The sequence below is a fragment of the Melospiza melodia genome, chromosome 19, assembly GCF_035770615.1.
Source record: "Melospiza melodia melodia isolate bMelMel2 chromosome 19, bMelMel2.pri, whole genome shotgun sequence".
Lineage (NCBI taxonomy): Eukaryota > Metazoa > Chordata > Aves > Passeriformes > Passerellidae > Melospiza > Melospiza melodia.
In genome coordinates this window covers 6,832,616-6,857,048 of record NC_086212.1, presented here as the reverse complement: position 1 = coordinate 6,857,048, position 24,433 = coordinate 6,832,616, and the positions used below count along the sequence as shown (strand labels likewise).

The 24,433-nt window shown below is 58.4% G+C and overlaps 3 protein-coding genes and 1 long non-coding RNA gene across 6 annotated transcripts; 2 read left to right on the top strand and 2 right to left on the bottom strand.

The window, feature by feature from the left end:
• Nucleotides 1–1,290: 1,290 nt before the first annotated feature.
• LOC134427138 (neuritin-like) lies at nucleotides 1,291–5,662 on the bottom strand. Its single transcript, XM_063172721.1, has 3 exons — nucleotides 5,327–5,662; nucleotides 4,826–5,007; nucleotides 1,291–2,286 (listed from the first exon to the last, which is right to left on the bottom strand). The coding sequence occupies exons 1-3, from the start codon at nucleotides 5,660–5,662 to the stop codon at nucleotides 2,061–2,063; spliced, it is 744 nt and encodes a 247-aa protein (XP_063028791.1). The 3' UTR covers nucleotides 1,291–2,060.
• Nucleotides 5,663–6,447: 785 nt separating this feature from the next.
• Nucleotides 6,448–11,970, bottom strand: LOC134426881 (uncharacterized). 2 transcript variants are annotated; one of them, XR_010030062.1, is made up of 3 exons: nucleotides 9,806–11,970; nucleotides 8,841–9,037; nucleotides 6,448–7,856 (listed from the first exon to the last, which is right to left on the bottom strand). It is a non-coding gene; the product is annotated as an uncharacterized LOC134426881 (long non-coding RNA). The 2 variants fall into 2 exon arrangements; XR_010030063.1 differs by lacking the exon at nucleotides 8,841–9,037.
• DBNDD2 (dysbindin domain containing 2) lies at nucleotides 8,948–16,695 on the top strand. 2 transcript variants are annotated; one of them, XM_063172219.1, is made up of 4 exons: nucleotides 8,948–9,082; nucleotides 14,576–14,731; nucleotides 15,185–15,328; nucleotides 16,100–16,695. In XM_063172219.1, exons 1-4 carry the CDS (start codon nucleotides 9,076–9,078, stop codon nucleotides 16,306–16,308), a joined length of 516 nt encoding a protein of 171 aa, XP_063028289.1. In that variant the 5' UTR covers nucleotides 8,948–9,075; the 3' UTR covers nucleotides 16,309–16,695. The 2 variants fall into 2 exon arrangements, with proteins under 2 accessions (XP_063028289.1, XP_063028288.1); XM_063172218.1 differs by lacking the exon at nucleotides 8,948–9,082 and adding an exon at nucleotides 9,535–9,632.
• Nucleotides 16,696–18,521: 1,826 nt separating this feature from the next.
• Nucleotides 18,522–23,963, top strand: PIGT (phosphatidylinositol glycan anchor biosynthesis class T). The gene is made up of 12 exons (XM_063172217.1): nucleotides 18,522–18,711; nucleotides 19,120–19,297; nucleotides 20,217–20,344; nucleotides 20,814–20,914; nucleotides 21,070–21,156; nucleotides 21,404–21,491; nucleotides 21,566–21,663; nucleotides 21,935–22,100; nucleotides 22,189–22,389; nucleotides 22,927–23,092; nucleotides 23,211–23,294; nucleotides 23,419–23,963. The coding sequence occupies exons 1-12, from the start codon at nucleotides 18,522–18,524 to the stop codon at nucleotides 23,669–23,671; spliced, it is 1,740 nt and encodes a 579-aa protein (XP_063028287.1). The 3' UTR covers nucleotides 23,672–23,963.
• Nucleotides 23,964–24,433: the final 470 nt, after the last annotated feature.

Genomic DNA, 24,433 nt, shown 5'->3' with positions numbered 1-24,433 from the left:
GGACTTCTACTTTAATTGTCCTAGTCATAGAGGAAGTTCTGCTAAAAATGAAATACTGATTGAGGAAACTCATCACTCCCATACTGTGAGACCTAGTTTTCTCTCACATGCTTTCAGTCAGATTTAGAAGCATCTTTGGCTTACAAAAAAAAACTGCTGCTCCATACCAGAACAGTGGCAGATGGTCTTTGTTTCTTAATGAATCTTTGGGGTTTTTTTGTGTGCAATAGTTGAGGGATTTGCTTCCAGGGAAGATATGTCCCAAGACCTGTTCTTCTCAGAGATTATGGCAGTGGCAGTCAGCCATTTGCATCCATGGTTTTGCAGAAAGATTTCTTGCCAATCTGATTCTTTTACATTCCCTTTTCCCAAAGCTGTTTCAACGTAGAAAATTTTAAGAGAGGAATTGCCAAATTCAAAGACAAGGCAAGGGTTGTGGGATTTTAGGGGGCTGTGCTTATTTCTTTTCCTCATGGCATTAAACAGTTGTTCTAAACAAAGAGCAGGTACAGGATTTGGAGCCAAAATACTCCAGTCTTGGTTGTACATCACTCTCCCCTGCTTCAGCTTTCCCCAGCCACTAAAGTTAACAGGGAAAGGGGAACAGGATGAAACAGCAAACAGTGCTGTTGGCTTGGAGTACAAAGAGAAAAATGAAGCATCTGAGTGGTTCACTCCAGGTTTTACAATGTTCTGATTTACCCTTTCTCCAGTGCTCACCCTAAGGCTTTGTGCCCCAGATGCTGAGTACTGAATACATAAGTAACAACTTGTGCACTGAAGTGCTGTCTGAACACCAGCTGCTCTGGCTTATTTCTTGGAATTTGCTCCAATTTCTTCATTATCTCCTGCTGCTGCTGCAGGAGCAGAGTGTTGAGGGATGGTGAAGGTAAGAGGAAGAGCACGTGAACGCCAGAGGAAAGCAGCATGACCCAACAGCACTGCTAGGACCAAGATCCTTTGCTCCAGAAGCTTGCCCAATGCCTGGAATGCATCTGGTGGGATCTGTGGAGTTAGCAGGGCTCTGGTTTCCCTGCTACACTGAGCACACACCCCATGGCAGGGCACAGAGATCCATCAGCATCCATAAAACACAGGCTGCCTTGGGCTAAGCAATAAAATTGTTGTGTTTCTCCAACATACTCAGAAATCACTTGCAAACACCTCTCTGTTCCAAATACTTCCATGCTTGTACTGAAGCTGCAAAACTGACAACACTGAGCCACAAAGGAGACAAGAGGAGACTGTGCTGTTGAGCAAGAGCAAGGACAAATAACTTCTGCCACGCTGTTGGCTCTACAACAAACTTTAATACTCTGGAATTACATATTCTACCCACAGCTGCTTACAGGTACCTTGGGGAAAGCTTTAAAGCAGAGGAGTTGCTATAAATCCCTTTTGTCCTCTTAGCTTGATACTCCTTCTCCCCCCAAATATTTTTCACCTCTGTCCATAGAAAAGGGATTTACACATAACACAGAAGTTACTCAGAAATTCAGATGTGTGCAAGAGAAGTCATGCAACTGTGATTGTTGTTCAGCAGGGGTTTTACCACGTCCTCAAAGAAGAAAGTAAGGACTCCCTTCAGCCTGTGACAGGACAGACACCATCCCCTGCACCTCAGGGAGCAGTGGGAAAAATACCCATCTTGTTTTGAGTGTCCAAATCAAAACCCTGGAGAGTTGATCTGGTGGAAAGAGTCAGCAAAGTAAACAGGTTTCCTTCCGGTTGCCATAAAAGAGTCCAGCATTCATTTTTTTTCCAGAATTTATCATTTCTCCCCAAATCCTGTGCCCTGTATTTACAAGTTCCCAAATCTGACAGCCAGATCTGTGCCTGTGCCTTGAGGCAGAAGGGGGAGAGGAGTTACTCCAAATTACAGAGAAATTTCAACACCATGGAGATGCTGCCAAGCTCTTCCATGTCTCACAGGTGCAGGATGGAACTGGGAGTTTCTGAGCTCCACACAGTGTATTCCTCCAAGGTTTGGAAAACACATCTGAAATGTGCCACACCACACCCTGCCACCACTTCTGTTGGGATACTCACAGAGCTGCAGTTTATAAGTTCAGCCAAGTGACGATGAGGGGGACGCTGAGGATGGAAATGTTGGGAACGTGGGTCCAGGCAGAGCTTTGGGCCATGCTGGGGCTGCACAGGTCGAACAAGCTGCCTTGAAATTTGGTTTTTCTGGATTCCCTTCTCAGCATCTCCCACACAGCTGCTGCTTCCTTCTGGCACTCCCAGAGCACTGTCAGGGCACAGGTGTGGAATTCATCCCAATACCTGTGGCCAGGAGACACCACACTGTCAGTCCCTTTGCACTGCCACAGTGCTGGATGCCAGGCAGAGCCTTGCTGCCCTGAGCCTGCCCTCTGAGCAGCAGCAGCCCTTGTGTTTTGTGCAAGCTTCCCAGACTATTCATCCCCTCCATCTCCCAGAGCATCTTGGCTAAAACTCCAAATCTCAAAACACTGAAATTATTTATTCCTTTTATTCCCCCCTCCCTTTTCTCTGGAAGTCAATAAAATCCATTATTTTCCATCAACAAATGTTTCCCTGAGTATCTCACACAGGCTGCAAACAAAGGCCCAGCACATCTCATTCATCACTTTCTCCAAGCAGAGTCAAGGGCAGATGGGAGCACAAAGCAGGGAGAAGGACAAGAGCTCCCACAGGCTGTCTCAGCTTTCCTGAGGTACGGGCAGGGGCAGCAGGAGTTAGTCACTGTGTTCTCATTAGAATCATCTCCATTTATCTCCTGGGTGTTACTTTCACAAGTAGAAGCTGTTCAGTGCAAAGAGGCTTTTGGAGACTACTAGAAGGAAAAGAGAAAACAGGCAAAGACAACCCGTATTCCTGCAGGAATAAAGCAGGGGCTGCTCTGCTGTCCTGTCCCACATGGGCTGGGGCTGGCGCCATGCCCAGCTCCCTGCAAGCTGTAAACAGGAGTCTGCAGGACAGCAGCAATTGCTCTGCCAACACACCAGGCACACATGTCACCTGTCAGGAGGGGGATGCAGTCCAGCTGGCTGCGAGGGGACACTGTGCACCTCTGTAAAGTCCCCTGAGAGGGGACACTGTGCACCTGTAAAGGACAGCACGGTGCTGTGCTGTGCCCTGTACTGGGGATGACACTTTGTGCAGGCAGGCAAACCTGAGCACTCTGCCTGCTCAGAGCCGGGGCTTACGTCAGAACGCCAGCTGTGAGGGAGTTCATTAAACCGAGTCACTGTGGCAGAATAAACGTCCCCAGATAATGAGAAAAGCTGGTGCCAGCCCTGGCAACCTCCAGTGCTCACTCCCAACCTGCAGCAGCAGCAGGCAGCTCAGACAGGTAAGAGTTAAACCTGCCCCATGTCTTCAGGCAAGACAAGCTCGGGAAGGTGAAGGAGAACACAGCTCCAGCCTGGATCTGCTCTCAGCTGGGATGGCAATTCCCAGCCTTTCACCCTCCACAGCCCCCATCTGCTCGGGCAGGCAGGCTGCACACCGAGTTGAGACACCACAGCCCCCCAGAGCAGCTCCTGGCTCCCTGTGCATCCCTCAGCCACCCTCCTGGAGAGGGGACCAGCTCCAGAAATGGATAAGGCTGGGTGTCAAAGGCAAATAATTCAGAAATATTTCCTGGCAGGAAGCTGGGACATCATCAGCTTCCTGCCAGGGAAGATCCCAGGACCTCTTTGGGGATGGTCTGTGCCTCTGGGCTGCAGGAAAAATCCAGATCACACGTTTCACATGAGCTTCAGCAAAGGAATCTCTCCTCCAGCAGCCAGCAGCAGCATGGACTACACTGACTGCTTGGGTGTTTTCTAATACCAAGAAGCCTCCTTTTAAAAAAACCCAAACAACCCAAAAAGCATCAATTCTGTCCAAACCAGAGCAGTTCTCATTTCAGCCCACCCTTGGCAGGCCCCAGAGAGGCTGTTCCACCCGATCCGGGTTTCTCCTGGAGAAGGGGGAGGACCGAGCAGGTCCCAGCCTGCAGGGTGGTTTCCAGCAGCTCAGAAAGCGTGACCCCAGGGCACCCAGCCCTCCACCTCGCTCTGCCAGGTTTCCACCGCCCCCAGGCACCTGGGTTTTCCCTTCATTGCTATCTGCGTTTCCTTGTAACTCCTGTTCACTCCCCACAGCTCGCTCTGGAGATGCAAAGCTGCCTCCATTTATCTCTGCAAACATTTTCCATCCACCTTGCTGCTCTCCTAATCTGCTTTTTAAGCAGACCTTACTCCAAATCTGCCCAACACCACCCCTCATTGCCCAGCTCTTCTTCAGTTCTGTTGCAGTTGACATCCTGCCAACATCACTATCTCAGGGCGCTGCTACAAACCCGGGCAAACCAGGGCTGGGACAAATCCACGCCTGAAGGGTGAAGGGTCCAGACAGGGAGGGAGAAAACTTCTTTTGGGCTGTCCCTGGCAGCGCTGGGCACCGGGGCAGAGCACTGAGAGAAACCTGGGGTGCAGGGGAGACTTTTCTGGGGTGCAGAACGTGTCGGGTCCCTCCAGCCCCGCTCCTCCTGGCTGCAGGCATGCAGAGGGTGAGGGATCAGCGCTGGGGCTGGAGCTGCTGCCAAGGACCAGGGATACAAACTCCAATGGGACACGGGTAGGAGATGGATGGATGGATGGATGGATGGATGGATGGATGGATGGATGGATGGATGGATGGATGGATGGATGGATAAAGAAGCTCGCTGGGTCAATGTGAACCCGGAGTGAGGTGAGAGCACACGTGTGTGCGCCGGCACGACAGGATTCGGGAGGGCAGGAACTTTCAGACAGGGACAGTACCAGAAGGCAGGCTGGCCATGCCCCGTACTCACCTGCAGACCCTGTGCAGCCCCTGCAGCTCGATGCCCTCCTCCTCCTCGTACGTGGCCATGCTGTCCCCCAGCTTGAGCACGCAGTCCGAGAGGCCGCGGTAAGCGTCGGCGCAGGCGGGTCCCGCTGCCAGCAGCCCGGCCAGGTGCCCTGCCAGCCCCGGGGCCAGGTAAGCACCGGGACCCTGGGGACAGAGCCCAGAACCCCCGCCCCGGGGTGTCCCGGCTGGGCGAGCGCCCCTTCCCCGCGGGACAGCCCCGAACCCGCCGCCCCCCGGCTGTGCCCGCCGTTGTCGGGGTGTGCCCAGAGCCCGGCGGACACGGGGCCACCCGAGCCCGGTCAGCCCGGGCTGCCATCCCGGGACCGGCACCCCCGGCCGGGGACAGCGATGGGGGGAGCCGCGCGGACCCGCCCGGACCAAGGGAGAGAGAGGGAGGGAAGAAGGGAACCCTGATCGCATCCCCCTCCTCCCGGTCCCCCGCCCCGACCCCCGCATCCCTCACCCAGGGCGAGGAGCAGCACGGCCGGGCCCCGCCGCTGCCGCTGCCCCATCCTCCGCCGGGCTCGGGCTCCAGCCCCGCTCCGCTGCCGGTGCCAGCTCCGGTGCCAGCTCCGGTGCCAGCTCCGGTGCCAGCTCCGGTGCCCGCACCGCCGGGGCCGGCAGCGCTCCCCTCCCTCCCGCCTCCGCGGGGAGGGCACCCGTCCCCAGCCGCCGCTAATGAGCGGCTCCGGCCGCGGCTAATTAAGGAGAGGGCTGGGCCGAGGCTGTCGAGCGTCCAGGGGCACCCCCGGCCCCTCACCCGCAGCCCCCGGATCCCGAGCCCCGCACCTCCCCGCATCGCATCGGGCCGGGACCCTGCCAGCACCCAGCGCTGTCCACCCTGCATCCGCCTCCGGGAACACGGCACCCCGTACCAGCATCCTCGCCCCAAAGGCCCCCACCCCCTGCCCACCGCAGCCTCTGCTGCCCACTCCGGGTGTGCCCGAATCGGGGACATGGGACAGTGCCCGCTGCCAGCAGCAGGATTCCGGGCAGGGCAAGGAACTCTTCACTTGGCTTGGGTCTCTTGAACAGCACAGCAGAGCACAGTGAAGGGTGGGAAGCAAAACCCAGAGCTTTTGAAGGGTCAAAGGACTAAACATCAGCACCCACAGCTCCAAAACCTTCTGCCCAGACCCTGGCTCAGCAATTCCTGAGGCTGCGTGGTCTTTGTGGCATCAATTGGGATTTTGCATGTCTGTAGCTTGATCCCAGCTCTTGCTCCAGGAATCCCTTTGGCTCCAGCAGGAAGGGGAGCAGAAAGTTTCCTGCCTGCTTTGGTGGCATTGCTGTGGAGGCTGGTGCTGTCAGACCCCTCTCTTTGCTGGTGACAGCTTTGCTCTTGGGGACACTGCTCTGCACCAACCCATGGACATGGCTGGTACCAGGACCCCCATAAGTGGGACCCCTCTGTGCCCGGGTACCCTCACCCCCGGGGCAGCTGTGCCACCACAGTCAGACATCCCCAGCCCCAGAGCAATTGGAAACCACAACTCTGCAACCACTGCACGTACCCAAATCTAAGCAAAAAGGGCTGAGGTGAGAAAACCAAATGCTATTTCTTTATGAAAGATCAACAAAACCAACAAACTACAACATTTATTTACAGACGAGTGCCACGTGCTGCATCTTCGCCAGTCCTGTGAGAAAATCAAGCAGCATGGTCATTCCAGTCAGGCACATCCCATTTGCCACCAGCCTGGGACACGCAGGGGAGAGCCTGGCCCAGAGGTGTCCCCACATGCCCACAGCCACCTGCAGGGACAAGCCAGCCCCGAGGGCTCTTCCCAAAACCCTGCACAATGGGACACACACAGGGCTGCTCCACGGCACTGAGAGCAAAGTCTGTGCAGAGCAGCTCAGCTGCCTGAAAAGAAGTGGGATATGATGAAGAGGGAATTCCTCTGGGACAGGCACCCTCTGCCAGCCCTGCCTGCTCCTCCTGTGACCCAGGCTGGTGTCCTGCTGTCCCCACAGCACCTCCCAGCTCTACCTGCCCCCGTGCCAGCAGCTGGCAGGCAGGAATGTCTGTATGGCACGGAGCCCGAGGACGTGGGGACACGACAGGCCGGGGCTTGGCAGGAGCCTGTCCCAGCACCACACAGGCACTGTCAGCGCTGTGACACGGGGTGCTGCCTCGGGACAGGGCATGGCCAAGGAACAGGCTGGCTCCAGGCTGGTGCAAACCCCATCCAGGCTCCCCCCACCTCGCCTCGCCGGCGGAGATTCTCGTTTCTCGGCAGCCACATTCCTTTGAGGGTGTTTATGGCTTTTCTGTCTCCCCGCTGTCCCAGGCTAAAATCGCCCCTTTTAAGGGAGCCGCAGGACCACGGGTTGCTGGAGCTTTGCCGGCTGCAGGCTGCTCCCTTGCAGTGTATCGCCTCATTTACTGGAAAAGCAGCCTTGCCTTGCCTTGTTTTTTTTTCTTGACTCCACAATTTTCTGATGGAGTGAAGCTGCAGCTCCCTCCCAACCCCATCCACGCATGCCTTCCAGAGAATAAGATGTATTTACACCAGCAAGTGATTCACCTGTGCCTGGAACTGGTTTGCCTTTCCTTAGCTGCCGATTCCTCCCCAGCTCCATCCTCACCCCGCAGCTCCTGACTCACCCCTCAAACCTCTAATAAACGGGAAAAACCTGAGCAGGAAGGGCAGGAGGAACAAGTCACCTTACATTTTTCTCACAATGACAGGGGCACTTTGATGCTGCCCTCCCTGGGGTCTTTTGGCAGCAGCTGGGGAGGAGAGGTGACATTGCCACCGGGGATGGTGAGCGGGGCATTTGGGGAAGGGGCTGTTGGCACAGGGCAGCGCTGAGAGCCCGCTCTGGAGGCACCAGGCAGGCAGGGATGCTGCGGCAGCCGAGACAGACCCTGCAGGTTTCTGGCAAGAATCGTTCCTAGGGCTCCGTACCAGAAGTGGAGACTCTCCGCTGACTCCCGCGTCACTTCTGTCCCCTCTCACCTTTTGGCCCGGGGCAGGCACGCTTTGCTACGAGTAAAAAAAAAAAAAATCATTATGTAGAGCTGGCTTGCCTGCAATGGTTTAATGGGAATAAAATGTGTGCCCCGCTGAGCGGCACGGCTTGTGCTGAAGAGCCAGGATGAGTCAGGCTCGGTGCCGATGATATCAGTGCTTCTCCAACGCCCTCCCGGCAAGGGAGGATGGAGGGGCCACGACAGCCAGGGATCTGGGGACGTGTCACTCTGCACGGGCAGCACCCACGTGTGCCGTCCCGCAGCGGGAATCGGGGATGCAGCGAGCTCTGGGGACCTCGGGGTGCTCCGGAAACTCGGGAGTGCACAAACAGCTCCACGCCTCGCAGCGGTGCCTGCTGCCAAAAGACACAGACGTGTCACATAGCAGAGACCTGAGCTAATCCCGGCGCTGCCTCCTCGCCCCTCCGCTGGCAGGGCCGGCCAGGGGGCAGCAGGGACGGTGCCCGCAGGGTGATGCTGCCCGGGGCCACACGGAGCTGTGAACAAGGCAGGTGCCCGGCAGAGATCTGGTCATGCCGCTGCTCAGAGACCATAAGCCCCCATTTGTGCCCCCCAAACCGCAGTGCTGGCACCCCACAACATGCCAGGCAGGAAGGATTGGGAGTGTTAAAGACAGGGATAAACATTTACGTGGACAAAATTCAAAACCACCGTGAAAGCTGAAGCCAGCCCCGGGGTGCAGGCTCCGGGTACACAGCACAAAGCCGGTTTTCGGCAGCAGGAGGTCCCAGGAGAAATAGGGGGGACAGCAAAGCAACAGTAGCCAAAACAGAGCTGGGACACAAACAATAGTTATCTTTTGTTATGCAGACAGCGAGAGGAACACACTGAGAACGGGACAGGCGGGACGCGCCACAGACACTGGAAACTCCCTTCCAGCCCCAGCAAAGGGCACAGTGGATGTCCCCCGCTCCAGCTTGGCACTGACCGGGCTCCGGGCAGAGCTGGCGCTGGGCACGGCGAGGCACTGACTCACCCTGCTGAGACACAGGAAGGAGGCGGCGGCCAAGCCCTCGGCCCTGCCAAGGAGCAGCCCTGATGTGCAGGGCCGAACGTGGGAGAAAGCAGCCCCGAGTGGGGTCTGCCGGGGATAAGGGTCTCACAAGGCCAGGAGTGACATGGGGAGGGCCCATCAACACATGATGCTGTCCTCTCTGCGCGGGAATGCGTGAGCTGGGCATTTTGAGAAGATAAGCAAAGAAAAAGCGAGCATGAATGGTAACTGTTCTCCCTGCCCAGGCACAGCTCCTGCCTCCCCCCTCTCCCCCTGCCCACCTCCCGCCAGCGGGGCACAGCTCCTGCCGGGGCAGGCACCTGCAGCCCAGCTCTGATCTCTGCTTGGGGCGGCTGCGGTGGGGAGGGACCCTCTGCAGGACCAGGGACCCTGCATGGGGACACCCCGCGTGTCCCGCAAAGCAGAGACCCGGGTACTGCGCACGGGGACCCTGCTGTCCGTGGGCACCGGGGACCTTCTGACCGTCCGTGTGCACGGCAGAGCCCATCCCCGGCAGCGGCGGAGCGGGACCCGGCGGGCGGGCGGGAGGCGCGGCCGCGGTGCGGCGGCGATGGGCAATGGGCGCGCCGGTTCCGCCCCGTGCCGCGCCGAGCGCCGCCCCGCAGCGCGCCCTGGGAGAGCGGCGGCGGCCGGGGGGGCCCGCACCGATCCCCGTCCCCCTGCCCGGCCCGGCCCGCTCCGCCCCGCTCCGCTCCGCTGGCAGCAGCCGCATGTCGGGGCCCGGGGCGCAGAGCCGCAGCCGGCGGCTGCCCGGTAAGTGCCGGCCGCGGGGTGGGCTCGGCGGGATGGGAGAGGGGCACCGGGCGGGCGGGCAGGGCTGGAGTGCCGCATCCCCTCCATCCTCCCCGCAGCGCACACCTGATGCCCCTGGCCAAGCCCTGTGCCCCACCTGCCCCCGGAGCCTCCCGAGCCCCTCCTGCACCAACCTGCTGCCGGCCCCGCTGCTTTAGGGGCTGCCGGGAGCTCCGTGCCGGGACGGGGATGCTCGGGGACCGGGGGGATTGGAGGGACACCTGCCTGGGAAGCGGCAGAGCTCGGGAACCTGTTGGGTCGCGGGCTTGTTCTGGAGTGGGATCGCCGCTCTCGGAGCGCCGTGGCTGCCGCAAGGAGCGGATCCCCCCGTGCCCGCAGGGCTGAGGATGCTGGGCACGGCAAACTCCGTGGCGAGCGGCAGCCGGGGGAGCCGGGCTCGTGGAGGAGCAGCCTGCCAGGCACCGTGCCCGGGTTGTGCCTGCCGTGCCCCGGGCGCCGCGCTGCTCTGTTCTCATGCTTCTCCTCGCGTGAAAGGAAGCAGGGCCCCGCAAATAGCAGGGTCTTATGACACAGCCTCTGCCGGCGAAGAGCTCCGGGCGGCAGGGAAGGATATTTTTAGTGCTGAGACGCAGGGGATTTGGAGATCGCTCGGAGGAGTGCAGGCGATGAAACCACGGCACACACAGGGGTTACGAGGTGCCGTGTCCTCTCTCTCCATTTCTCCATTCCCTCCCCTCCCTGCTTTTCCCAGCGAGCAGCCCTGCCAAAACCACTGCCTCCCTCGCACTCGCCCGGTGCATTTCCTCTCATCAGGACCACGGTTATTTTTTGCTGTGCTGCAACACGCGGTCAGACGTGCCGCTGGAGAGCTGTGCAGGGCATTAACACTCAGGCAGCTGGAGCCTGAGCATCCCATCTCTGCGTGGCCTGACCCTGCGTGATTCTCTGGGCATTCCCAGCTCTCCTCCCCAGCCGCTTCTCCCAAGGCTGAAGGAGCTGAAAGCCCTTGGCAGTTATCCTTGTTCTGCAGGGCTTGTGCTGGGGCAGGGGGGCAGGAAAGGTTTGCCATCTCTGCACAGCCTCCCAGAAGATGCTGAGGCAGCTGAGGAGCTACACGGCCCCCCACCCATCTCCTTGCAAACCTGGGGGTGTGGAAGGTGCATTTAGGCAAGCTGGGGCATCCTGAACTTCTCTGAAGGAGCAGAATCGGAGGTTTGGGCTCCAGGAAGGCTCTTACTCCAGCCCTTTCATTCACCGGAGAACTGTCCATGCTTGGAGTAACCTCCCACTTAAACTCTTCTCACTTCGCCGGCACCTGCTGCTCCTCTCCACAGCCCATATTATTTTCCAGGACCTTCTTTAAATCCCTCGAAACCACTGCAAGATACTGCAGAGCCGTGGCCTCAAGAAAAGGCCATTCCCATCCTCTCTTGGCCTTGTGCCTTCACTAACAATCCTTCTCCCAACCCAAACACACCCCTCCCATTTACCGGCACAGAGCGGGTGTGCCAGGATCCCGATGGCCATGAGGGATGAAAAGTGCATTCCCTCCCAGCAGAAAGGCAGCTGGGTCAGAGTACACCTTGAGCTGGCGCTCCCAGCTTTCTCCAGCCCCGTCTGGCCTCTGCCCTATCCAAAGTGCATCCAGAAGTTGCTCCTCTGCTTTGGCAGAGGTGTGGATGGGAGAGCTGACAGAGCTTTGCCTCCCAGCCCTCCCACGCCTTTCCCCACCACAGCGTGGCCACAAGCCCACACAAGGCGAGGGGTGGTGGCTCTTTGGTGTGCCCTAGCAGGGCAGAGGGACCACCGGGGCCATCCCCCTGGCCCATAGCCCACCCTGCGGCCGTCTGCCTAGCAGCAGGTGAGAGGAAATCCCCGCGGGGAATGCTGCCCAAACTCCGCAGCAGTGTTTGGCCCCGGTTGCTGTCCGAGCAGCGCTGAATGAGCCGTGAGAGCCGGAAGGATCTGAGGGCAGCGGGGCGCTCGGAGCCGCCGCAGCCGCGCTGGGAGGCTCGGCCAGCGGGGCAGAGCCTGGCTCGGAATGCTGATCAGCCCCCAGCCCCTCGCCTGAGCGGGCTCCAGCAATAACCATGACAATGGTAATAAAAGCCGGGCCACCAGCAGGTACCGACAGATCCCCCACGGTGCACAGGGGCCGCATTGTGCGCGCTAACGTGTCCCGCGGTGGGAACATGCCAGCGGGATGAGACAATCCCGGCGGCTGACAGCCCCCGAGTGTGACCGGCCGTCACATGGGCAGGGCCGCGGCAGGGAGCGCCGCGCTCCTTTATTCCCGGCCGGGGCTGCGAGGGGCGGCCGCCCTGGCGGGGCTGTGCGCTCCCCTGCGCTCGGAGGCGCCGTGCGAGGGGGGCAGACTCCATCCCCGGCTCCATGCCCGGCTCCATCCCAGCTCCATCCCCGGCTCCATGCCCGGCTCCATCCCCGCTCCATCCCCGGCTCCATCCCCGGCTCCATCCCCGGCTCCATCCCCGGCTCCATCCCCGGCTCCATCCCCGGCTCCATCCCCGCTCCATCCCCGGCTCCATCCCCGGCTCCATCCCCGGCTCCATCCCTGGCTCCATCCCCGCTCCATCCCCGGCTCCATGCCCGGCTCCATGCCCGGCTCCATCCCCGCTCCATCCCCGGCTCCATCCCCGCTCCATCCCCGGCTCCATCCCTGGCTCCATCCCCGCTCCATCCCCGGCTCCATGCCCGGCTCCATGCCCGGCTCCATCCCTGGCTCCATCCCTGGCTCCATCCCCGGCTCCATCCCCGCTCCATCCCCGGCTCCATCCCCGGCTCCCACCGCCGTCACGGGTCAGGCAGGGCCGAGCGCAGCCCCAGCTGCTGCCTCCCGCTGCCGGCGCTCCTTACATAATGGGAGCTCAGTGCTCGTGCCCAACTCCCCGAGCAGAGCTCGAAAACAAGTTCATAAACAGGTCCTGCTAATTTCTCCCTCAAGAGAAGCCCCGGCGCCCACAGGAATGCTGCCACCAGCCGCCGTCATCACTCTCCCGAGCACACTTAGTGCGAGTATCGGTCACGTGCAGGGAGAGCATTTACAGCCCGGAGCTCTCATGGCACTCAGGACAGCACACAAGAGCTCTCTGCTTTATTCTGTGTTTGCACTGCAGAAGGATTTGGACACTGGTCCTTAGCTCCACACTGAGGTCTCTTTGGAAGATGTCCCATGGAGAGCTGGTCTGTCACCCTGGGTCCTGGAGCCAGCACAGCCTCTGCCCTGAGCCCAGCCTCTGCACAGCTGGAGATGGGCTCCCCTCGGTGTGGTGAACTGGGGCAGTGTGCCATGGATTCAGCACAGCTGGGCTGGGGAGCACAGCTCTGCCTGGGACAGCCAGCTGCTGAAGGGAGACAGCTCCATAATCAGAGCCTTGATCACTCCCTCCTTGTCCCTGGCTTCATTCTGTTCTGCAGATAGCACAGGGAGGCTGGAGGTGTTTGCTGTACCCCAGCAGCACCAGGCTGCAGCCACCTGGTGAGGTGGCTTTCCCAGCAGGGAAGGTTCCCTGGCACCACCATCCTGGGCCCTGCACTCAGCCTTGGCACCAGTGCTTTGGTCAGACATACCAAGGCAAAGAGCCCTTCAGGGAGCCTGGACTGCTGCCCCAGGCATTGCAGGAAGAGGCTGAGCAGCCAGAAGAGGACCAGAGCCTCTTCCAGAGTGCGTGGTGAGTCGCCCTGAGTCACGGTGAATCCCCACGTGGTGCTGCCAGCACAGCCCAGCCCGCGGGGCAGCACCCGCAGATGATGGGTTTCACTGAAGGATGCCCCAGAAACAGGATGCAGAGAAGCCCTGGAGGAGCTCTCAGGAAGATGTGACATTGATCTCCATGGCATCTCACCAGGCTCAGCACCTCTCTCCTGCACGGCTCCTGTGCTGCTCCATGCTGCTGTTACCCAGCTCCCTGCTGTCCTTGCCCCTGTTCCTGCCAGACAGGGTGGGGATGCTGCTCCCTCTGTTCCCTCCTCCCCAGCCTGGAGGAGCAGAGGGTTTGGGTTGTGCTCAGGCAGAGCACAGGATGTTTGTTTGGTTTCCTTGGTTATTACACTGCCTGCTCCAATAATCACATTTTCCTTGTGCCGGTTGGGCCAAGTGCAGCAGAAAGGAAATGTGGAATGGCTGAGGTCAAACACCAGCCTGGGAACAGCTGGGGCCACCAGCCACAGCCTCTCTGTGCCACTTGGGTCCTTGTTATTTTGGGTACCCAGCCCAAAAGGAAGTTACCAAGACAGGGAATGCAGCAACAATCTCCTTCAAAACAGCCCAAGGGCTCCCATCGCTCCCTCCCGTGAGCTGGGGACACAAGCACCGGCAGTGAACTGCTGGAGGAATTACAGGAATGAAAATGTTTGTGCAGGCAGAAGCCAAGCTGGCTGTGAGCGGGATGTGAGCCTGGAGCGTGGGCGCGGCTGCATTTACAGTGCCGGTGCTGGCGGGGGTGTGACAGGCAGGGCTGTGCACGGGCAGGGGTGACACGGCTGCCAGATCCTTGCATTCCTTATACATCCTTCGGCCCAGAAAGCCTGGAGCACTAAGGCCAGCTCTTGACCCTGGGAGTTCCCCTGCTGGTTAGCATTCACAGACAGCCCTCTGTTTGGTAGCAGGGAAACTGAAACTTGAAAGTGTGCAAACCGCGGCTGATCTCAGCCCAGCTCCCCTTCCCCCTTGAGAATTCCCTTCGGCAGCTGTGAGCACAGCACATGAGCTCCCCTGCACCTCAGGGAGGGATCCGAGGCTCCAGCACAACAAGTGCTGCTGATGCTGCTGCTCTGGTGTGTCACATCCATCCACGGTGACTAAATCAATGTGTGCTGGTAAAGCAGAGCAGAAGGGAACCACCAGCCATGCAGTGTGAGCTGAGACACGCAGGAGGGCTCAGACAGCCCTGCCTGCTCCAGCTCTCCTCACCTTCTCTCCCCAGCTGAGATGGAGCAGGCCCAGCGGAACCTGGACGCAGAGCAGATGCAGCAGCAGCAGCTGAAGCTGCGGGACAGACAGAAGTTCTTTGAGGAGGTTTTCCAGCACGATGTGGATTTCTTCTTCCCCATGTCCCACCTGCAGATTGAGCACCGGAGACGTACGTGCTGTGGGCACCAGCAGGGGGCTGGGGTGTGACACAGGGGACAGTGACACAGGGGACAGTGACACAGGGCTTGGAGATTGCTGGGACATCCCCAGCCTAAACAGGACACCCATGTCCTGAACCAAGGTGGGGCCACAGTGGCCGTGTGTGGGTGTGCTGTGGGTCACTCACACCCCTCCACTGAAGGCACGTGGGTACCAGGCTGTGCCCTGTAGAGTCTGCCTCTGGGCAGGCTGCATTTTGGAGCAGGGACAAGGACTGCAGTGACACAGCACGGGCTTCCAGAGGGATCTTTTAAGGAAACATGATTTTCCTGGCATCTCTTACCAGCAAGCAGAGTTCAGTTCCTTAGCTGGTCTCCCACCTCAGGGTCCTGCCTGCCCAGAGCTGATGGTGCCCTTTGCCTGGTACTATCACTCACCTTTTCACTGATCTCTGTCTCTGCAGCCCCCTTAGGCAGCATTTCCTCCATGGAGGTGAACGTGGACATGCTGGAGCAGATGGATGTGCTGGACCTGTCAGACCAGGACACTGTGGATGTGTTTCTGGGCTGTGGGACAGAGGAGAGCAGCATTGCTGGGTCTCTGCCAGGTATGTGCAGTTCCAAGCCCTTTGTGGGCCAGGCTGGAAGCCCTTCCTGCCCCCAGTGCCCACACTGACTCATTCCTCAGCCCTGGGGCAGATCCACACCCACCCAAAGGCAGACATTGGTGCTGGGCCTGTGTAGTTGGAGGGACCTCATACTGGGCTGTTCCACATCAGTATCCACCTCCACAGCCCAGACATCCAGACCCCTGGAAATTCCTTGTGCTGCAGAAGACAGAAGAGCCTAGGCACCTTCCAGAGTCTATGAGTCAAATTCCCTTGTCCTGATGACTCTCTGGAGCAGCCAGTGCCTTGTCACAACTCCCAGGGTCCCCTCCATGCTGCAGAAACCTTTGTGCTGAGCAGGGAGGCTGCAGAACCTGCCCACCTCCCAGCCCCACCCCAGGGAGCTGGGCTGGGGTCTGCAGGGAAAGCAAGGGCTGCCAGCACATTCCTCCCCACTCACACACTGTAGTGAGGTCAAACCACAGGTCTCCTCTCAACTGCTGCAGCCAACAGCCTCACACAGCGTGGCTCTGAGCCGTGCTTCAGGCAAGATGGAAGAGGCTCCACTGCCAAAAACGGGGAAGGAATGTGCAGCAAGTGCCCTGAGCCAAGCCGGGGGTGTGAGGTGGGGAATGGCTGCAGCAGCCACGTGGGGAATGGTCAGGAATGCACAGCCCACTGAGGAGTGAGATTGGAGGGGCCGTCCATGAAGCTTAGGCAGCAATAAACCTCCAAGAGCCTTTTGCATTCTCATACTGCTCTCCTCTCCAGGGGCAGATGCCAGCCAGTGCCCAGAGGAGATCACCCTGCAAGTGCCCAACGCAGCCGAGAGCAAATCTCGCATTTCCTCCACCTCCTCCGCCTCCACGGACCTGAACAGCCTGGACACCAGCGAGGAGGGGGCCGAGACCCCCGTGGTGCAGTCGGATGAGGAGGACCTGCAGGAGGACAGTCCCAAAGAGCAGGTGCTGAGGAGCTAGCAGGCAGCTCTGCCCTGCTCCCAGCCTCCTCCCTACGGACTGGCCAGCCCAGAAGGAAAAGCTGCTGGTGCTCGGTGAACCCCATCCTGGACTGCTGCCCTGCCACAGGGGAGAGAGGGTTTTCCCCTCCTCTCCCTCCATGTGTTCTCCTGGCAGCTAAAGGAGAAGGAAAGGGGTACTGTAAGCTCCCAAAATTAACTCTTCAGGCTTTGCTGCTAACACTCCCTGCTTCAACCCCCCACCTCCCAACACGCTCAGCATCCCACAGCCCCACCACCTGCAGAAAGCCATCCCTTGGGATCCCCTTCCCCCTGCCCTACTGACAAAGGGTCTGTCCAGACAAGCACTTAACGATGGCACAGAGAGAAATAACACTGATCTAACCAAGCAGTGGGTGTGTGTGTCATTGGGGAATGAGGGCTCAGAGGGGACTGCAGGAGGGACAGCAGTGCGGAGCCACTGTGCTCACTGTGCCAGGCATGAACAAATGAAACCTCCTGTTGCACAGCCCAGGGCTGGCTCCTGTGCCCAGGGCAGGGACAGACAGCACAGGCCTTGGCAGGGAAGGGCTGCAGGGCACCATGGGGAGCAACTCAGGCTCTGCAGGGCACAGACACAGCTGGCCTGAGCAGGGCTGGGGTGCTCGTGACCTGGAGCCACCAGCCATGAGCACAGTGGGCACTTCCCACGCAGGTGGGCTGAGCAGAGAACAGCAGCAGCTGCTCCCCCCGTGCTGCTCCACAGGATGGAGGAAACACCACCACCATGAGGCCACTGTACAGCCCACTTGGTGCAAAGCTGGCCACAAAGCTGGCCACAGGCCTCTTGCCACCATCAGTGGCTGCAGGCCAGGAAAGCGCTGTCCCTGCCTCTGCATCAGCACAGCCGTGGTCACCACGGGGAAAGGAGCCTGGCAGATAAGCAACAGAAGCCAGGGAATGCTCTCCTCACTCATCCTGGCTGCTCCCCAGGGGTGTTGAGACATTACTGCACTGTTCCTGTGCAGCCAGCACTTTGTGGGACCAGCTGGAGTGCCCCATAGCCGAGTGCAGCAGAAATGTGTGGCATGTGCTGCCTTAAGCTGGGGAATTGATCAAGAAAAAAGGGGCAGGCTTCATGACTTTTCAGGCTGTAGCACAGGGACTTCTCTACCTAGGTATAGGGTACTTAGCTCTGGATGGATGTTTTTACCTTTAATTTGGCTGATCACTTCCAAAATGCATCTAAACCTTTATTACCTACAAGTATCCTGTTGCAAGGAGTTGCCCAGTGTAAAAAAAACAAAAACAAAAACAAATAACAAAGTCAACAATATTATGTAAATATTACCTTTATTTTTTTTTTGGGCATGCTGACTTTCTGGTTTTGTGTGATGCCACCAATTAGCAAGAGGGGGAAAACGAGATATAAAGTAACTCCTTATTCTTCACAAATACTGAACATTGTCAGTTCCAAGTTAACTTGCATGAGGACCTAAGATCTGGGCAAGTGGGTAATCAACAACGTACAACAGCTGTGGTAAGTGGCAACCACACGTTGCTATAATTTCTATGCTTATTTCCTACTGGAACAAATCACCACACTCAAATCATCACGGGGAGAACGGAGATGCTATGAGCGCCATCGGACCGTCACCGCCGGCGCTGTCCTGCTGTGGCCGCCGTTCCCTTCCCCGGCAGGCGGGTGTGGGAGCGGGGCGCTCCCGGACGGCTCCGCACCCGGAGATGGGCGCTGCCCTGCGGGAAGGAGCCGAGGAGCGAAAGAGGGCGGCGGGAACGGCTGAGAACTGGAAGCCACCTGGGCACAGGGACAGTCCTCGCAGCGAACTGCGGCACCCCGGGGGAGCCGCCCAAGCTGGGACGGCGCCAGGGCCTCCCCTCAGCCCCGATTTCAGAGTGGCGGAGGGAGCGCTCGGAGAGCCGCTCGATCCCCCCTCACAGCGCCAGAGTTAACCGCGATCACCCCTGGGGTCCTTTCCGCGGTTCTGTGAGAGCGCTGGCGCTCGCTCCGGGGCTGGGGCAGGCTCAGGCACAGCCCCCTGGCGCTTCTCCTTTTCCCCGCGGGGGCTCCGTGCTCGCTCCGTGCAGCGGCTCCGGTGCCAGGCCGGGACAGCCCGGCGCTCACAGCGTCTCCATGGCACCCCCGGAAGCGCCGCCATTGCCGGCGCGGCGGAAGCGGAAGCGGAAGCGGCGTGGGGTGGGGCGGGCGGTGGGATGGCGGCGGCCGTGCTGCTGCTGCTGCTGCTGGCGGCGGCAGGGCCCGGGCCCGGGCGGGCGGACGCGGGCCGGGAGCGGCGGGACGCGCTGCGGGAGGAGCTGCTGCTGAGCCCGCTGCCCACCGGCGATGTGGCCGCCACCTTCCAGTTCCGCACGCGCTGGGACGCGGACCTGCAGCGGGGCGCAGGTAGGGCGGGCCCGGCCGGGGCGGACCGCGCCGCTATTGGCCGGCGCGGGTTCGGACAGCGTCGCTATTGGCTAGCACGGGGGCGGACCGCGCTGCTATTGGTTGGGGCGGTGCGCAGGAGCGGGGCTATCGCGGAGGGACCGCGTGACGTGATGGTTTGCATCGAGCGATGACGTCACGGGCGGGAATGACGTCAGAGGCGGGGTGAGGTGAGCAGGGACGGGGCAGAGCGAGGCTGTGGGGACGGAGCGGTGACGTCACACGGGAGGGCTCGGGGCCGTGACGCCATCGGGCTGTGTGTGGTGGCGCAAGCAGAGGCAGTGCCGGTGATGTCGCGTTGGGGCAGGCCCTGGTTGATGTCGGGAAGGGATCGGGGATGCGAGGGGCAGGGACTGACGCTGCCCGCAGTCTCTCACTACAGGCTCTTCCCGAAGGCGCTGGGGCGGCTGGTGGCAGCGCTGGGCGTGCGGGAGCTGCACCTCGCGCTCACCCAGGGCTTCTGGCGCACCCGCTACTGGGGGCAGCCGCCCCTCCAGGCACCCGCTGGCGCCGAGCTCTGGGTCTGGTTCCAGCCCACGGTCACCGAGTAGGTACCCCAGCCACGCATCTGTCACTCTGGGTCCCCTCTGTGGCCACTGCTCCCAGGAGCGGTTGTTTGTCCCTCCTGAGGCAGCCACGGTGTGTGAGTGGGCCTCCTGGGTTGAAAAATGTCTGCTGGAAAGAAGAGCCCAGGAGTAGCTCTAAAAACCCACAGAACATACCCCATCTGTTCACAGAACAGGATGTGGTGCTGAGGGCAAATCCCTGTTCATTAAAGGCCCAAGTAATTCCCCTGTGGGCTGTGTGATGACAAGCATTTAACAATGGCACAGAGAGAAATAACACTGATCTAACCAAGCAGTGGGTGTGTGTGTCATTGGGGTACAACAGCATGGGGGATGAGGGTTCAGGGTGGATTGCAGGACCCTTGCTGTGCTAATACAGTGGGGCTGTATCTTGGCCTCTCATCCATGACTCACTTCCTTTGACTCCCATCCAGTACCTGTCACCATCTCCCTGAGCACACCAGCCCTGTGGGGACTCACAGAACTCTCTCCTCCCTGCAAGTGTCCCATCCCTTGTTTGCTGGCCGGGTCAGCCTTTGGAGCTGCACCAAGGCATTGCTGTGGGCCTCACAGCCCCTTCCCCATTCACACATATCACCTCCTGTGTGCTCCCAGCTCCCCTGGCCTCTCTCCTCACATACCAGCTGTGCCCGCCGCCCTGTGCCTTGGCTGTGTGATGCCTGTGAGTCCTTGTTTTGTGTCCCTGCTGTGTGTCCCTCAGATCTGATGTGTCAGAATAAAATACCAAGAGAGCTGGAGAATGCCAGCCCAGCAGTCTCTCTGCACTCTCCATGCAGCTTTGGTAACCCAGTGTGGTCATTTCTGAATGTTACTGACTTAACACTTGTTGTTTCAAGGATTTGAGCTGCTGAGTAATCTCTGGTGTCTCTTCTCACACAGTGTTGACAAAGCCTGGAAAGAACTGAGTAACATCCTTTCGGGAATATTCTGTGCTTCTCTCAACTTCATTGACTCGACCAACACAGTGATTCCAACAGCATCCTTCAAACCCCTGGGTTTAGTCAATGGTGAGCCTGGCTCTGCTCTCTCACTTTAGTTCTGCCCTGTGCCACTGCCAGCCTTCCAAGTGCAGGTCCTGTAATGACTCTGGGTCTGGGTGTGTACAACAGCATCCATTAACCTCTCCTAGGAAGGATTTCCTCTCCCTACAAACAACACTTGATTTTAAACAGAGAAAACTCACAAGTAATACATGGCAGGTGCTCCCAGGCCCTTACCTGTCTCTATGAAAAGTGTTTTATGAAACAGTGAGGACTACAGGATTTAAGGCACTCACAAAACAAGATCTCCTAGGACGTATCCTTACCATTCTTTCCAGTCACTCTGAACAGAGTGGGATCTACTTCTGGTGGAGCTCTTGGCATTTCAGGCATGCTCTGAGGGTGGTGGGATGTCGGGTACACTGGGGGTGGAACACTGCTCCTGTGCTCGTGGCTGTAGCAATCCCAGCCCTCTCTCCTGCCCCTCCCTGCCCAGGGACAGATCACCATCTCCTGCGTTACGCTGTCCTGCCCAGGGAAGTTGTCTGCACAGAGAACCTCACCCCTTGGAAGAAGCTGCTGCCTTGTGGCTCAAAGGTAAGGACAAGTCCTGCTGCCCAATGGGGCCACTCCTGATGGAGCTGGGCTCCCAGCAGCAATGTGGGAGCATGCACTGGGAGGTTCCCTCAGGGCTTTCTCTCGGTGGGAGCAGAGGACAGGGCAGGGCTGAGTTTCTCCTCTGTTCCCTGCAGGCTGGGCTGGCTGTGCTGCTGAAGGCTGAGCGCCTGTTCCACAGCAGTTACCACTCCCAGGCAGTGCACATCCGCCCCATCTGCAGGGTAAGTGCTGGCTCAGCTCCCTCCCTGAGCTCCCCAAGAGAAAATCCAAAGCCCCCTTGTCACATTGCAAGGTATCACAGTGGTTTGCTCAGCTACCCTGTGATGGGTTCACTGTGTCTAACACAGCTGTCATCCTCCTCCTCTGGTAACCTCAATGGAAATCTTGTAATCCTGGTGGAGGTCCAGCTCCATCCTGGTGTCCTCCCCCTCCAGAAGGTGTGATCAGAGCTGCTTGTCTCTTGTCCAGGATGCCTCCTGCCTGGCTATGTCCTGGGAGCTCAGACAGACTCTCACTGTGGTCTTTGACTTCTTTTCCAGTGGCCAAGGAAAGAAAGGTAAGCGTGGTGGCTGTGCTGGCGTGCTCCCAGCCTGCAGCACTTGACCTGCCAGCTGACCTTGCTTCCCACAGACTGGTCCCTCTTTAAGATGTTCTCTCGCACGCTGACTGACACGTGTCCTCTGGCATCGCAGAGCAAAGTCTACGTTGACATTTCCCCCAAGAACAAGGTAAGCTCATGGGCCAGAAAGCATCCCCTGCTCCCTCAGTTCTGCCACTTCTTGTGGCTCTGAAACATCCTCACCTCCATCCTCTGCATGGCCTGGCCTCTCAGGGGCTAACACAGGGAGGTGATTTTCTTGCTCTGAGCAGGGCTGAGGGAAGAGCACAGAGCTGGCTGTTGGGTGGCAAAGCTCAGGGCTACCTGGAGGGACTTTGCTCAGTGCTGCCAGTTTCTTCAAGGGGCACTTTTTCCTTTCATGGTCCATTTGCTTTCCTCAGGAAAAGGAGCTGCTGGAAGTGTCCCCCCCTCCAACATCAGTACACGAAGCTATTGTCCAGGGAGACAGGAGAACCTACGCTGTCTATGACCTGCTGAGCCCCTCCCTCTTCAACACATCTCGCAGCCTCAATGTGCAGCTGAAGTGGAAGCGGCCCCAAGACAGCTGTGAGTGAGCAGAACTCCACTTCACCTGCACCACTGGCCAGGGCTCCAGGGCTGAAAATCCCCCCTCTGCTGTCCTTGCTCTTCACAGCGGAAATGCCCATTCCCACGCTCCATGCTCAGCGTTACGTGGGCGGGTACGGGCTGCAGACCGGGGAGATCTGCACCCTCATCTACAACACCCACCCCTACCGAGCCTTCCCCGTGATCCTGCTGGAGACTGTGCCCTGGTACCTGCGCCTCTACGTGCACACCCTCACCATCATCACCAAAGGGAAGGAGAACAAGCCCAGTGAGTGAACCCTCCAAGCAGCACATGCCACCCCATTCCCTTGGCATGAGCAGCTCATTCCAAAGGTGGTTTAATCCCTGCCTCAGGTCCCAGTGATCCCTGGGAAACTGGATTGTGAAACAAAATATTTCAGGATGTTTTCCTAGCCTCAAGTTCAGTGCTCACAGCAGATGAGACCATTAAATTAGTTTTATTTATAAGAGGCACAAGGATGGTGTTTGATAATCCAATAAGGGTTTAAACCAACATGAATTAATTTTTGTAGCACAGGAAGCTCAATTTAAAACTGATAATATGGTTTTATTTTGCATTTATACCTTTCCTTATGAATCCCTGACCGTCATGGGTCAGTAGCTTTAAAGGCCAGCTAAATTTAGTTTTAACACATGCTTTTTGCTATGGGTGCATCTTCACTTGCCCAGAAAACCACTCTCAGGACAGTGGAAGCAGGAGCACCCACCTCATGGGAGATGTCCAGGCAATGCGAGATGGGACAAGGTTCCCCTGGTGCCAATGTGGAAATCTCTTTGGGGTTAGGTTACATCCACTACCAGCCAGCCCAGGACCGGAGCCGGCCTCACCTCTTGGAAATGCTGATCCAGCTGCCAGCCAACTCCGTCACCAAGATCACAATCCAGTTTGAGAGGGCCTTGCTGAAGTGGACAGAGTACCCACCTGACCCCAATCATGGCTTTTATGTTGGGTAATGACATTCCTCAGCTCCTCATCCCTTTCTGGGCTTTGCATAGGACTTACTGCCCAGGTCTCTGGCGATGTCTTTCCTGCCAGGGCTGACACTGGTGTGTTGTTTGTCCCCTTAGCTCATCTGTTCTCAGTGCCCTGGTGCCCAGTGTCACTGCAATGAAGGACATGGATGTGGAGCAGAGCCCTCTCTTCACCTCACTGTGAGTGTGTGGGGAGCAGGGCTGTGCCACAACCTGCAGGCTGTGGCTGCTCTCATCTTCTCTGGTGAGCACAAACACAGGTCCTGTGCAGGCTGACCTTGCCTTTCCTTCTCCAACTCTCCAGGTTTCCTTCCTCTGACGGCTCCAGCTATTTTGTGCGCCTGTACACGGAGCCACTGCTGGTGAACCTGCCAACCCCAGACTTCAGCATGCCCTACAACGTCATCTGCCTCACCTGCACCGTGGTGGCCGTGTGCTACGGCTCCTTCTACAACCTGCTGACCAGAACGTTCCACGTGGAGGAGCCCAGCCGGGGCGGGCTGGCCAAGCGGCTGGCCAACGTCATCCGAAAATTCAGGGGGGTGCCCCCACTCTGAGAGGGGCCAGGGCAGCCAGCACTGCCTGCGGGGCTCTGTGGGAGACAGACAGCAGAGCACTGCTGCCTCTTGTCTTGATGGAAGCAGCTTGTTATGTTTTGCTGCCCGGAATTCTCTTTGGGATCCAGTAAGCCAAGAGATCACTTCCGTTGCTAAGATGGGAAATGGCTCTAAGCCCATTGACTACTGAACTGCACTGCTGTGGGACTGGGAAAAGTAAAAGACTTCTGTTTGGGAGAGGTGTAACTTACATGCTGGGAATGGTGCTGGAAGTAAACTGGAGTGTTTTGTACGTTTGTGCTGCTCCTGGTTGGTTTTGCTTTCTCAGCTCATGGGCAGAGTTGCCAGGTCTGTAGGACACTGCCTGGATCAGCTGGGATTTGATGCAGGCAAGACCAGGCAAAGGGGTTTGATCTGCAGATCAGAGTGATTCATCTGCTCTAACATCTCACCTTTCACAATTGCCTTGTTTCACACATGTGTCCTGTCACACTTGGCCACATTGCAGCCAGTTTGCAAATTAATTGTTGGGTACAGGGTATGTCTGCCCCCTCACCAACAGCAAGGGTTTATTTTCTTTCACAGGAAAAAGCTGCTCTTGCTCACAACTTCTGTTTGCAGGATTTTGAAACCCTCCACCTGCTCAGCCCTCTGCCACAGCACAGGATTCTCCTGTGCACCCACAGTGCCCCTGGAGCTTTGGGGAGCCTTGGCTCAGCAGACCCCAAGAGCTGAGCTGCAGCCAGCCCTGGGCTGGGAATG